We start from the raw sequence: 14,850 nt of genomic DNA, 5'->3' as shown, positions 1-14,850 counted from the left end.
GCACAGCTTGGTGTCATCTGCAAAGACTGAAATGGGATTTCTAATCCCAGACCCTATATCGTTTATAAATGTATTAAAAAGTAAGGGTCCCAACACTGAGCCTTGGGGTACACCACTGATGACCCTAGACCATTCAGAGTATGAATCATTAACCACTACTCTCTGAATACGATCTTTTAGCCAGTTTTCTATCCATTTACATACAGATTTTTCCAAGCCTGTAGACTTTACCTTACACATTAGCCGTGTGTGGGGAACTGTTGCAAACACTTTTGCAAAATCCAAGTATACCACGTCCACCGCCACCCCTCTGTCCAAGGTTTTGCTCAGCCCCTCATAAAAAGAAATCAGATTTGTTTGACAACTTCTGTCTTTCATGAATCCATGCTGTCTGTTGCTTAAAATATTTTTTTCCAGCAAAAACTCATCTACAAGAACTCATCTATGTTGTCTTTTATTAAACTCTCCAGTATCTTTACAACTATAGAAGTTAAACTAACAGGTCTATAATTACTTGGTAAAGATTTTGACCCCTTTTTAAATATTGGCACCACATTGGCCTTACGCCAATCCAGTGGTACTATGCCAGTCATTAAAGCAATTAAAACAATGGCTTTGAAATGACAGAGCTCAATTCTTTAAGGACCCGTGGGTATATGCCATCCAGTCCAGGTGCTTTATTCACCTTTATATTGTCTAAATATTTTTGGATCATATCAGACGTGAGCCAATGTGGATCATCTGGAGCTGTTTCAATACCATGCCCATTATGGACAAGAGCTCCCCCATGCTCCTTTGTATACACAGAGCTGAAGAAGGTATTAATTAGTTTGCCTTCTCTTTGTCCCCAGTCACCCACTTTAGATTATTTTGTAAAGGGCCTACATGCTCGGACCGGACCTTTTTACTATTAATATATTTGAAGAATTTTTTGGGGTTGGTCCTGCTATCTTTTGCAATCTGTCAATCTTTTTCAATTTTTGCGGCCTTTATTTCCTTTTCGCATATTCTGTTATATTCGTTGTAATGTTTAAACGATGATAGCGTTCCTTCATTTTTATATTGAATAAAAGCTCTTTTCTTATTATCTATAGCCTTTTTAACTTTGGCCGTAAGCCACATAGGTTTGATTTTTAGCCTTTTAAACTTGTTTCCCATGGGAATATATTTTGCAGTGTGTTTACACACAGTCTTTTTGAATAACTCCCATTTCTGTGTTGTGTTTATCAATGCCAATATTCCCTCCCAGTCTAAGTCTTGGAGAGCAGCTCTCAGCCTTGGAAAAATAGCTCTCTTGAAATTGAGCGTTTTTATTTTTCCCATATGTGCTTGCTGTTTACAGCTAACAATAAATTAAATCATGTTATGGTCACTGCTACCCAGATGTTCTTTTATATGGACATTCATAATAAGCTATGCATGGTTTGAGATTACCAGGTCCAGCAGAGCATCATTCTTAGTAGGGGCCTCTATGAACTGTACCATAAAATTGTCCTGTAGCAGGTTTAAATATTTTTGCCCTTTAACTGTTCCTGCAGTACTATTACTCCAGTCAATTTCCAGGTAGTCAAAATCCCCCATTATTATCACTGTCCCAGCCCTTGCAGCCCTTTCGATCTGTGCAAGGAGCTGAGTTTCCACCTCCTCATTAACACTGGGAGGCTTATACCAAACTCCAATGATTACCTTTGTAGTACACACCCCCAAGGATGTGAACAAACTTTGTTGCAGATTACTACTATTTATTTTCTGAAGTAATAGCTGTTTGTATCTAACCATAACTGAAATGTTGCAGAGGATGCCCAAAATCTGATTTGTATCTTAGTGCATACTTGTGGGAAAACCAGTGAGCCAATCACACAAGCAGGAAATCACATTTCTGGGGGCATTCCATACACCCATCTGTGTACAGAACTCCTTCAGGTTGCCATATTGCACTGCATTTTACAGAAAATGGCAGCACAAATTACAGTACAGATTGAAAAGGAAAGGTACTTTTTTATAACATTTATATTACAATAAGGCTTGTATCACAATTGTATATGCTAGACTATTTTTTTTATTTGCAATATCTTTCCCCCACGAAAGTGGAGTTACCCTTTAAAGCTCTATGTCAGGATGAAAGCTACAATGGCTGTACAGTGCACCAAGTAGTTTCTCCAAGAGCAAATAGTGCCCTAAACATCACTACCACTCAGTGCACTGCCCAGCTCTGTACAGTCGTAGCAGCAGCAGCTTTCAGCCTCTCATAGAGTTGAACATCAGGGCTAAATGCCCAGTGGCATGAGGAATTAAAATAACAATGCAATACATTGTACATGAGGAGTTTTTGTGAATAAACAAGGCTTTCTTTTGATGATATTATCTTGCAAAACAACTATGAGCCAGGTGGCAAAGGCAGCAGAAATTGGGTAGGTGTTAACAGACCCTGGCCTGGAAGACAGCAGACTGGCTGCTGCTTGGTTGGCAGATGACAGGTTGCCGGTGCTGGGCAGTCTGGGGAGAACCAATCAATGGGCAATTGGTAGACAGGATAGAGCAGGATTCAGAGTCAGGCACGCCAAGTCAGTAACCAATGGTCAGATCAGACATAAGCATCAGACAGAAGAATAGTCAGGACACAGGCCAAGGTCAACAGTGGTGAAGCAGATCAGGTAGGGCAGGAGGTAGAGGCAGGTTCCAGAGGTAAGCTGGGGTTGGGGTAGGTAGTGTTCAGGCAGAGTCAGAGGCAAGCAACAAGGAGTCAACTACAGGAACTGGTAACAGGTTACACAGAAACACTGTAGATCAGGCAGCAATGAGCCACTAGAGCAGCCCCATTTAAATAGTCCATTTGGGGGCCAGTGTTTGTGACAGATGTGCACACGTCCAGGCCTGTGCACATTCGTGTACATAAGCACATGCCTGCGCATACCTGCATGGCTACCCGCTGGCCAGCACACCCGTATCTGTCTCGGAGCTCCTGTATCAGCTTCAGACAGACACAACACCATTAAAAACACTTTTCTATTTTAATAATGTCTAGAGCATCTGTATGCTTTTTATTGCTGGTGAAGTGACATCATGGATTAATTTCCTCTTTATCTTCACCCTAAATGCTGTAGAGAACAGTGTCATGTAATGATGTGGCAGGTGTGTCCTTCTTGTCCTAGGTTTACAGGCAGTGTCATGTACCTGGTGAAGACAGGAATGTAGTGGAGGCCTCTTTTGCACCTCCTGCCAAAAAACTCCAGAGGATGGAGACAGAGAGTGTGAGGACACAGAGTGGTATGAATGACTATGTAGCTGGCTGGTGGTGTCTGCTCTTCAGGTGGATAGGGTTGGAAGTTACAGTCCTTAGGACAGGATGCTGGAACAGCATGTCACCAGAGCAGGAAATGGAAGCAAAGCCAGCAAGCAGTCAGTGACAACTGGGCTGCATGGAACTGAATCGGCAGACAGAGCAAGTCCAGGAGGCAGGCCGGGGTCAGTATCACAAGTCTGGTAAATAGGCCGATGTCAGAGTAATGAGATGACCAAGGTTGAGGCAAAGAGCAGAAGCGAAGTCCAGGGATATCCCAGGTAATACACAGGCAGGCAAATATAGATCAGGTCTCACACACAGGACAAGCTGAAGACCATTCAGCTACTTCAACCAGTGGCACATCCATTTAAATAGGCTACTGGGCACCAAGTGTGCACACCAATTGCTACGTGCACATGCACACGCACACCAGGTCAACACTGCACATCTGGGGTTGCTCTTCCACCCAGAAGTACAAGCAGAGCAATCACGGGCATGAGCATAAGTCCACACTGGTTTCCTGAGAATTCAGTTTATCTTACAGGCAGTAAGGACCAGTGCTAGAACCCACAATGAGTCTCCAGGAACAGTGCTGATAATATGGCAAGTATTGTTTTTTTTATTGTAACTAGTTCAGGGAACTGCTTTTTTTAAAATATATAATGGGGTTTAGCTTTAAGAAAATGGATATACAGCCTGAACAGTTGCCTAAGGCCAGGAGTTTGTTGAGTCCATCTGCCCTTACTCAGATTTATAAAAGCACATATCTTCCTGGAGATCACCAAAGGTTTGCTACTCCTCGCTTGGAGAGTCCAACTTCTACCAGTCTCTGTATCTCTCCTCCCAAAAACTGGTTCTCACAGTGCCTCTGAATAGTATCCAAACAGTAAACACCATGCTCACCATGCTCACATGCTGTATATGTCCGTTGTACAATTCAAATCACCACTTTAATTGAATAACAGTTTGAGATGAACTATGGATATATGTGTGGGCTGGATTGAAAGTATACTGTTTTTATATTTGTTTTTGTAGAAGAGGGTTGCACTTCCGACACATTCAGCAAGCACTTCATAAACTTGTTTCATTTACCAGCAGACATTGTCTGTAATATAGCCAATTCAATCATATGAATGAAAGTCAGGGAACTGGCACCTTCTAATCAAATCAGAAATGTGGCCTGTTCTTGCCATTTACTGTTAGCAAAGGTGTTTTTTATGTATTTGGTTCTTTGTCTCCTGTGGAGGTCTGCTGCACCAAAAAGTACATTTTTAAAACCTGTATCTTTCTGTTTGCAAAAATGCATGTGTTATATTATTATATCATGTATTTACTGAAACCATGATGACCGTGTGATGTGATGTCCCTCATTGATGACCATGTCCTCATATTCTGCACATATAACACTGTTCAACAAATTTTTATTTTTTGCCAGTTTTGAAAACAAAAGGATCCATTTCTTAATGAATTTCACATTCTGAGTTCAAATATAACAATGAAATTTGTCAATTGGCTCTAGTTTTTCTGTAAACGGAAAGTTTTCTACTATAGGCGTAATGACTACATAATGCACAATAATTATATAGATAGATGTCTTTCCACAAATATAAAGCAAGTGATATTGACTACATAACAAAGCCTAAATGGCATAATATATTGCATAGGATTACCAAGAAAAATTATAGCCATAAGCTAAGTTGAATCATTTTAATACTTAGGATTCTCACTAGTTTTGTCTTCAGTTTGTGTCGGTTTTGCTTCTCTTGGCTTTTCTCTTGTATTCGAGGAAAGGGCTATCTCTTACAACTGCACGTGACTACACGCTTCAGGTTCTTCCTCACTTGACTCAACCACGAAGGATTCTGGTGCTTTAGGAATTGGTAGCCCCTCTCCATGAGGAACTGGACGTATTGCCGATGGAATATTTGGATAGTGCACAGATAACTTTTTCTTCTTATTTAGCCCTTTTACAATTGGAGGCACCATACAAAAGTAACAATTACTAACATGATCTGTTGGCTCTCTCCAAATCATTGGCACAGCGAAGGGCATAGATGCCTTTTTTCCATTCAACCATTGCTCCAGTGCCGTCCCACAAGAATTGCAGCATATATGTGGTGCCCAGCTCTTGTCCTGGTCTCCTACAGTCATGGCCGAAATTGTTGGCACCCTTGATATTTTTCCTGAAAATCAAGTATTTCACACAAAAAAGGTATTGCATTAACACATGTTTTGCTATACACATGTTTATTCCCTTTGTATGTATTGGAACAAATATAAAACAGAGGCAGAAAAGCAAATATGACATAATGTCACACAAAACCCCAAAAATGGGCTGGACAAAAGTATTGGCACCCTTAACTTAATATTTGGTTGCACACCCTTTGGAAAACATAACTGAAATCAGTCGCTTCCTATAACCATCAATAAGCTTCTGACACCTCTCACCCGGAATTTTGGACCACTCTTCCTTTGCAAACAGCTCCAGGTCTCTCTTATTGGAAGGACACCTTTTCCCAACAGCAATTTTAAGATCTCTCCACAGGTGTTCAATGGGATTTAGATCTGGGCTCATTGCTGGCCACTTCAGAACTCTCCAGCGCTTCTTTGCCATCCATTTCTGAGTGCTTTTTGACGTATGTTTGGGGTCATTGTCCTGCTGGAAGACCCAGGATCTTGGACGCAAACCCAGCTTTCTGACACTGGGCCCTACAGTGCGACCCAAAATCCTTTGGTAATCCTCAGATTTCATGATGCCTTGCACACAGTCAAGGCACCCAGTGCCAGAGGCAGCAAAACAACCCCAAAACATCATTGAACCTCCACCATATTTTACCGTAGGTACTGTGTTTTGTTCTTTGTAGGCCTCATTCCGTTTTCGGTAAACAGTAGAATGATGTGCTTTACCGAAAAGCTCTATCTTGGTCTCATCTGTCCACAAGACGTTTTCCCAGAAGGCTTTTGGCTTACTCAAGTACATTTTGGCAAACTGTAGTCTTGCTTTTTTATGTCTCTGTGTCAGCAGTGGGGTCCTCCTGGGTCTCCTGCCATAGCGTTTCATTTCATTTAAATGTCGACGGATAGTTCGCGCTGACACTGATGCTCCCTGAGCCTGCAGGACAGCTTGAATGTCTTTGGAACATGTTTGGGGCTGCTTATCCACCATCCGGACTATTCTGCGTTGCAATCTTTCATCAATTTTCCTCATCCGTCCACGACCAGGGAGATTAGCTACAGTGCCATGGGTTGCAAACTTCTTGATAATGTTGCGCACTGTGGACAAAGGCAAATCTAGTTCTCTGGAGATGGACTTGTAACCTTGAGATTGTTGATATTTTGCCACAATTTTGGTTCTCAGGTCCTCAGACAGTTCTCGTCTCCTCTTTCTGTTGTCCATGCTTAGTGTGGCACAGACAGACACACAATGCAAAGGTTAAGTGAACGTCTCTCCTTTTTATCTGCTTTCAGGTGTGATTTCTATATTGCCCACACCTGTTACTTGCCCCAGGTGAGTTTACAGGAGCATCACATGCTTGTAACATTCTTATTTATCCGCAGTTGTGAAAGGGTGCCAATACTTTTGTCCAGCCCATTTTTGGAGGTTTGTGTGACATTATGTCGAATTTGCTTTCTTTCCTCCCTTTTTTTGTTTTGTCCCAATACACACAAAGGGAATAAACATGTGTATAGCAAAACATGTGTTAATGCAATACGTTTCGTGAGAAATACATGATTTCCTGGAGAAATATCAAGGGTGCCAACAATTTCGGCCATGACTGTATCTTGCAGCCAAAATACAAGTTGTAGGCTTTCTTAATCATTCCTGTTATCCTCCTTTTTTGTGAGATAAAAGTTATTTCACCGCAGATATAGCAGAAATTATCTGCTTTATTCACACAAGTTCGAGGCATTACTGAGTAGCCTATATAAGCATAAAACGAAATGTAAAGACGCTGTCGAACTACAATCAGCTACAGATACTGCAGCTTTTATGCAGTGAAGTGATGCAATTAAAGGCTAATATTGCATCATCTCAGTATACATGCAATTTTCTATTGGTCACCAGTATCAATTGCGCAATATGCAGCTGAAGTTGCATCATAATTTTGAATGGCTTACGTCATTAGATGGGTGAATATATCATGGAAACTAGAGCCAATCAACATTTTTTAGGGACATTTTCGTTTTCAGCACCCCAAAATTATGTAAGATTAGCTAATTTTATGCCCAAAACTTTTTACCTGTTGAACAGTGAATCAGAAGGCTCATTGTTATTGTAGGAAGTTATGAACAGAACATGTAATAGAAGATATACTTTGGTCCAATCAAAACAGTAACACAATAAAGAAAGATTTGAGTGTGATTAAGAGATGAATAAAAACTTCCATTTCTCCATGTTTAGGTATTTATACAGCTGCAGAGAAATAGTGCTGAGGAGGAATACAGCAGGGAGCCTGGGCTTTAGCATTGTAGGAGGTTCTGAGGACTGCAACCGGAACAAACCATTCTTTATTAAATCCATACTAGAGGGCACCCCCGCTTACAATGATGGAAGAATCAGGTAATTCATGTTGGTTCCTTCTTTACATGACTTTGTAAGTGGTATTCGTTACAGTCACCTTTCAGCAGAAGGTTTCTTCAGAATTTTAATTCTTAAAAATTCTTAAGAATACCCAGTCATGCTTGAATGATTCTGCTTCTTAACAATTGGTTTATAACATGTTTTTATTATTAATATGAATACAGTAAACTTACATGTGTAATTAGGTTGAATTAATATAAACCAGAAAGAAATGTTCTTAAAATCTTAAACAGATTTTAATTTTTGGTTTGGTTCCATTATCTCAAAACATGTTGAAATTGTATCCTTTAACTGCTTTGACACCAGAGCCTACATGATGGGACAAATTTGGGGCTGAACCTTCTGTATGAAGAAGGCTTTTTGGGCCAGTAAAACAAAATAGACAGGCCTTTAAATTCGGGATGTGCCAATACTGAGTATTTGCACAAGTCAATTGCACCGCAAAGTTTAGCCTGCGATTTGAACAGGAATCTGATTCCTGTTCAAATTACATGCAGTTTCCCTACTGCTCTTGTGTAAATCCAGCCTTGTTCACACAGGAGTGGTGCAGGAAACCTTCCTGTAGGCATCCCATGCTTAGCAGAGAGTGGGCGTGTGGGGATGTATACTGAAGCACACTGTCCATATTCTCAGCGGTAGGAGAGGAGAGAAAGCAGCGGGGATTTTAAATCCATGACACTTTCGCTCCTCTCCTTGCAGGGATGACAGTTCAGGCCAGAGGGCTTTTGATTGATCAGCACCATCACATAGACGGTGCTGACCAATCAGATGCCGTCTAGCCCATACTGTCATCGCTGCAAGGAGAGGAGAGAAAGCCACAGGTATTTGAAATCCTCAGACCTGTAAAGCGGCTTTCTCTCCTCTCCTTGCAGGGATGACTGTACGGGCTAGACGGCATCTGATTGGTCAGCACTGTCCATGTGACGGTGCTGACCAACCAAAAGTGCTCTAGCCCGAACTGTCATACTGAGTGTTTGAAGAAATGGCTGTTTATTGGTAGTAGGTAAAAAACGCCATGGTTATGTTTTTATGGCTCTCAAATGTCCACTTCATCAGGACATGTGTGTACAATACACTTCAAAAGGGTGGGCATTTTTCTCCTTTCTGTGGCTAGCAGTGTACTGTATTGACAGTGTGATCTACCTTCTGCAGTTGTCAATAAACATCCATTTCTTGACAAGATAAGTCTTGGACAAGATAAGTCTTGTCAATTTCCTCTGATAAGGGCACCTCTGTTGATTCCGTTCTGGATTTCCTTTTTGTGGCCTAAATTTTCCATACCATCCTTTATAATTAAGCCATTTTGGTTAAAGTCATCATGAGTCTAAATCATTCTCATTTATGTCTTTTGTTCGAATTTTAATTTGTTTCCCCTACACCATGTCCTATAACCCTGTTTTTTGCCTGCAGGTGTGGGGATATGCTTCTGGCTGTAAATGGAAGATGCACATCTGTAATGACCTATTCCCACCTAGTAAGGATGCTGAAGGAATTGAAAGGAAGAGTGGTACTTACAATAGTGTCATGGCCTGGATCCTTCTCATAGCCAATGAGACACTGTCACTTCTTCTACATTCCACACCACTTCTCACGTGTTCTTACAGCTGGTATTAGTTTTCTAACACTTGCATTTGTCTGTCAGTATTGGGTATAAATGGCTACCAATGTTATCATGCATGCCAGAAAATGAGCTCTTTAAAATTCAGACATCAAGCACTTCTACACCAACCTTATGTGGAATATAACTGCATAGATGTTGTCTGTTTTATTCTGTCTGACAGAATTATCTGTGTTTTGCTCCCAGTATTGACTCTGTTTAAGCTGAGTGTGTTGTGTATTACATGGACATGATGTGTACATCATTCAGCTTGTACTGTCTGTAAAGTGTAGCAGTGTGAACAATAATGTGGAAAGGCAGTCACTATAGCCATGGCTATCACTAGCAGAGATGAACTTTGTCATTTGTCATTGTTATTTTGTCAGTTCTTCATGAATCCATCTTATCTGCAAGGTAATGCAGTCAAATACTATAATTATGGTACGCTTTTGCTGTGCAGTCAAAATATAGATAGGATTGATTGTTTTTTTATGGGACAAATGAAAACTAGGTTGGATGAAGCTTGCAGTCTCCGTGTATGGGGGTTATTGTATAACCACATGATTGCAAGAGGTTTGAAATAATGAACAGATTGAACAGACGTCTCCACTTATCACATTAATTTTTCATCCTCATATTTTGGTTGGATTCCTATTGTGCTTGTACTTTTCAGTAGAGTCTCCGTGTTTGTATTAGTCTGGATGTTTTACTTGTCAGATGTTGAAGTCCATTTTGTGCTCTAAAGAAGGGTTGAATCCAATGCACTTAATCCTAAGAATGACAGGTGGCTTTTGATTGGACAAGAACTCATCCACCTATTCTGGTGCTCTTTATAGAAAACATAGTGTTGAAGCCTATACGTTTCAGCTGCACCAGCAACACTACCGCAGTTAGCTTCCAGCAGGGACAATGGAAGATGATACCGAGTGATCAGCGCTGATTGGAATATGTTTCAATGGGTAGAGTGAAAAGCCTGGAGGCAGAAACCCTTCACAGCATGTAATGCCTAAAGTATGATAAAAGCACCTTTAATTACTGTGACATGTATTCACCTCTTAGACCTGTAAGGTGAAGCAAGATTCAGAACAAATTAACAAATATATGACAGTGGCTATGCAGATCTGTTTTGAATTTCTTGTTATGTGTGGTTTTGTTAGCAATTGAAGATCATATGATGATGAAGCAGTGCAGTGAAATCATATCTTATGTCATAGTAATGCTCCTTCATTTGTATTCAACACACAACAGTCAAACTCCAAAGCGATTAAGCTGCCGTCCTTTGGATGGATTTGTGCACACAGTATACTGTTAGGAGAATTAATAATGGTGCAAACCAGTTCAGGCTCCTATACAGAGAAAAGCTGTCTTACATCCACCAAGGGATTTGTCATAGTTGTGTGTTTGAGAGCCTGGATGCCTGTAGTCCTTGACAGTCAAGTGCTCAACACTTTGCATACATTTGGGCCAAAGTTATCATTATGCATACATCTTTCAATGAAAATGGGTCCACATATAAAGTGTAATACAAGTTTTTATTAATGCATTGCTACTTTTAAAGGGGAATCAATCTAACTATAATTATACTGTAAATCTGTCTCCTTTTCTTTTATTCCGTGTTTTTCATCAGAGCTCAAATCATGGAGCATTATCTACTGTGTGTGGCACGCTATCTATACAAGAGAATTGTCAGGTCCTCAAACTCCTCTAGCTATATCAGACACAGATGATGATGTTATACTGTAGCTACACTTCATGTAGAATACACAAAATGTTTCTGTTTTACAATCCAATTGTCCAGTCTGTAGAAACTCATACCATTTGAAACATATCTATGGACAAATCATATATTAAAAGATAAGTATGCTCTTTTTTTTAATTCATTCTTACCTAGGTTGGATCAATGCTGCATCTGTCCCCTGCTGGTTCTAAGGGTGAGAACTGAGTGACCAGGCACCACTGATTGCTCAGTTCTGAGCAGAGAATGATGACTGTCGGTCACCGCTGTCTGCTCTGCCCCTCCTTCAATGCTCACTGGAGAACTGGACTGTGGAAGGGATGGGATCGGCTGGCTCAGGCGATACTGATCCAGGTGCCAGTCTAGACATCTGGGTGGACCCTGACCATATGGTCACAATCCTTCCCCAGGCTGGTCCAGCTGAGTGACATAAACCGCCAGGGAATTTTAGCCCGCTGTCAGCTGAAAACAGGTCAAAGGAGTGCAGAATGAGAAAGAGTGCACTGTGATCCACAGGACAAGTACAGCCAATCGAGCTTTGCCTGCAATTCTCCCTTAATTTCCACATTGTATTTGTTATTTCTAGCTTTCTCCTATTAATATGAATTATCTTGGAAATTTGTAAACATACTTTTTCAAGATTCTGTGACATGTAATCGCTATGTCCTGTGAGCAGTCACTGCTGTGTCACACATTTCACAGAGCCTACCTTCTGAACTACAGAGGTGCTGGGAGGAGGAGTTTCAGAAGGTGGAGTCAGTACAGGAATCACTGCTTGCAGGAAGCAAGGTGCCATGGGATATGTAGTTTTTAGAGACTGAACTAGCAGAGAAGAAGCTGCAGAGCATGCAGGGAATACAAGAAGCCAGCACTAATAACATGAAAGGATATTATGAAAGTGTATGCTGTGACCAGAGAACTGTTTTGACACAGAGCAGACACATCTGCGTTTATCTAGACCTATTAACAATGGGTCAATCAAGGTTTTTCTTGATTTGATCATTGTGAGATTCTGTGTTAACATCATTTCCACAACCAGAGACCTTTCTTTTACTTTCATCAGCATTACCTATTCACAGCACATTCATCCAGCTGTGCCAACCTACTAGGAACAAAATTCAAAGATGGTTTAATAGAATGACCATGGGTTACCTATACTTGTATGGGATTCTAAATGATCAAACATTCCTTGGTGAACTATACTTTAACATTCCTTTAAAAAGTATTAAGACATTCAGGGATACAATGGACCAAACGTTCATCAAACAATCTCAAGTAATGCAAAGGTGTGTGTTTATATGTATGTTTTTCATGGTCATAATTCCAGTAATAAAGAACACCAGCATGTTTAATCTTGCCAATAAAGTTTTTGTTGCACTTTATATTGACGCTAATCAATCCAGTAAAAATGTTAAAGGAGAACTCTGTTAAGCACTGTTTATGCCTAAATTAATCATTGGCATGTGAGAAGGCTGTTTTAAAGGAACCTTCTACCAAGTAAGGATTTTCTGCCTGAAGGAGAAGATCCTAATGCTTACAACCTGTATTCATTCTGCTCTTGGCTCAGATAGTAGCTCTTAAATAGCCATGGTGCCAAGGTATAAACATAACAGAACTACGTGGTCAAGAACAGTTGATCATAAACATAAGTGTAGGCTGCTGCTCTATATGCCTGGGATGATTTGCAATTCCAGTCCACTATTGGTTGCTGCTTGCACTGCAACCTAAAATGAGGTAGTATACTTCCCACCATTGCACCATAGAGGACAAATCACTGTAAGGAGATGTCCAAAATATCTTAAAAAATCTGTCACTCATACCTTGTGGTAATGTTATTTGCTCACCCCTGTACAGTGCCCTAATTCAGTTGTACAGATATTCTATCCATTTGCCCTACAGAGGCATTGTTCATGTTGTTTGGTCAGGGATGTTCTTTCATGAACACTGAAATATCTTTTGGCTATCTGTTGCCAAGAGGGGATATTTGCTCTGTTTATTCTGTAACATAAAGATTTGTATGGTGAATGGTATGATAAAGCCACATAGTGTGTTGTACTAGTAAAGAAGTGAAATGTTTTTGGTGAATATTATTAAGTTAGTTAATTTGACTCATTACCAATCAGACTTGGATTGAATTTAGGCTAGGTTTATACAGGGACAATCAATCACAGTCAAAGAAGAAAGTAAAAGTACTCTAGGATAAAAAGCTGTAATCTGTGTTTATTGATGGATCTGACGTACAGCAGACCACCTTAACTCTTCCCTCTGACGCATTTCACTGGTAATGATCTTATTCATAGAGCTGTGCTATCAGGTGAAGGGATCTCTTTGTACTTACATCAATCAAACCATTAAAACAAATTAATAACATTATAGAAAACAGCCCAGTTAGACAACATCTTAATAATCTTAAAGGGTACAAAATGTATCCAACTGATCTCTAAACAAACAAGATACTAAATAACAACCACACTATAAGATGAAGCCACTGTTAGGCACAGAGATAAACATCTCATTCATATTTCTGTGATAACGAAACAGACAGTAAACAATATTTATCAATGCAAAACCTGCAGGCTAGGTTCATAGTATAGTGGCTCTGTGAGCCCCGTTTTGCGCGGACACACCAGCCCATTCATTTGAATGGGCTGTTGTGCCTCCTGAAACACAGAGAAAAAGGTCCCTGCTCCATTTTTTATATCGCAGCCTGCACAGAAACCGCATGTGCAGTGCGGGAGTGATTTTCGTTACGCGTGAGAGCCATTAGGACTAGGATTATTGACAACTGCACACATCTCTTGCATTTTTCTGAGTGGGTGGTTGAGGCTGCGGGAACAGGAGCAATCACCCACACAGATGTAAACCTAGCCTTAGAATTATTAATGCTCATTTAAATGCTCCCCATTGTTATAGATAGTACTTTCTTTCCTTGACGGTTGCTCTGTCAGTTCATGCACTGTATACAGGGCTGCTGTTAGAAATCATGGGGCCCCATACAGCCAACCTCACAGCCCCCCCCCCCCCCCCCCCCCCAAAAAAAAGTTCACTATGCATCAGTTATGAACACAGTGATCTGTATCAATCACTCATTGTGTTCATTCAGGAGAGAAAGGGCTGGTAAATGTGACATATTTACCAGAACTTTCCCCCACTCTCCATCCTGCAGGATCCTATTGTGTGCTTGCAGCTGCCAGTGGGAAGGAGAAGAGAGAAACTGGCAGCACTGCAGGGGTGGGGGCACACAGGGAGCCTAGGCAGCAGGGGGAAATGTATGGTGCACAAGGAGAGTGATGGGTGAGGGGCAATTACTGGAATTGATCCCCTGTAAGGCTGTCAGCTGCTGCAGAGGCATAGATATTTAATATTGTGTGTTTTTGTGTCTAGCTGGGCTGTTTTCTATAATGTTGCTAATTTGGTATAATGTCTTGATTAATACGAGTGCAAAGAGATCCCCTCAACTGATAGCTCCTACTCTATAACTAAGCTCATTATGAGTGATGCATCCAAAGGAGGAGCTCAGGTGGTCTGCTGTACATCAGATCCATCCATTAATCAACACAGATTACAGCTTTTTTTAATCTGGAGTGCTGCTTTCTTCTTTGGCTGAAATGTATTATAGAGTGGAGGGCAAATCACATAGGTGCCAGAACCTG

The 14,850-nt window shown here is 40.7% G+C and overlaps 1 protein-coding gene across 4 annotated transcripts in view; it reads left to right on the top strand.

Moving 5' to 3' along the window:
- LNX1 (ligand of numb-protein X 1) overlaps positions 1 to 14,216 on the top strand; it is a 250,324-nt gene extending 236,108 nt beyond the window's left edge. For all 4 annotated transcript variants that reach the window (XM_089669251.1, XM_089669250.1, XM_089669252.1 and 1 more), the window contains 2 exons: positions 7,686 to 7,844; positions 9,276 to 14,216. In XM_089669251.1, coding sequence (XP_089525377.1) covers positions 7,686 to 7,844; positions 9,276 to 9,411 — 295 coding nt within the window. In that variant the 3' untranslated portion in view covers positions 9,412 to 14,216. The remainder of the gene's footprint in view (positions 1 to 7,685; positions 7,845 to 9,275) is intronic.
- The last annotated feature ends 634 nt before the right edge of the window (positions 14,217 to 14,850 follow it).

This window comes from Staurois parvus, unplaced genomic scaffold (assembly GCF_062004578.1).
Source record: "Staurois parvus isolate SC_StPar_1 unplaced genomic scaffold, SC_StPar_1.0 ptg000071l, whole genome shotgun sequence".
Taxonomy (NCBI): Eukaryota; Metazoa; Chordata; class Amphibia; order Anura; family Ranidae; genus Staurois; species Staurois parvus.
The sequence above is the reverse complement of the archived record's forward strand: the minus strand, read 5'-3'. Positions and strand labels throughout refer to the sequence as shown.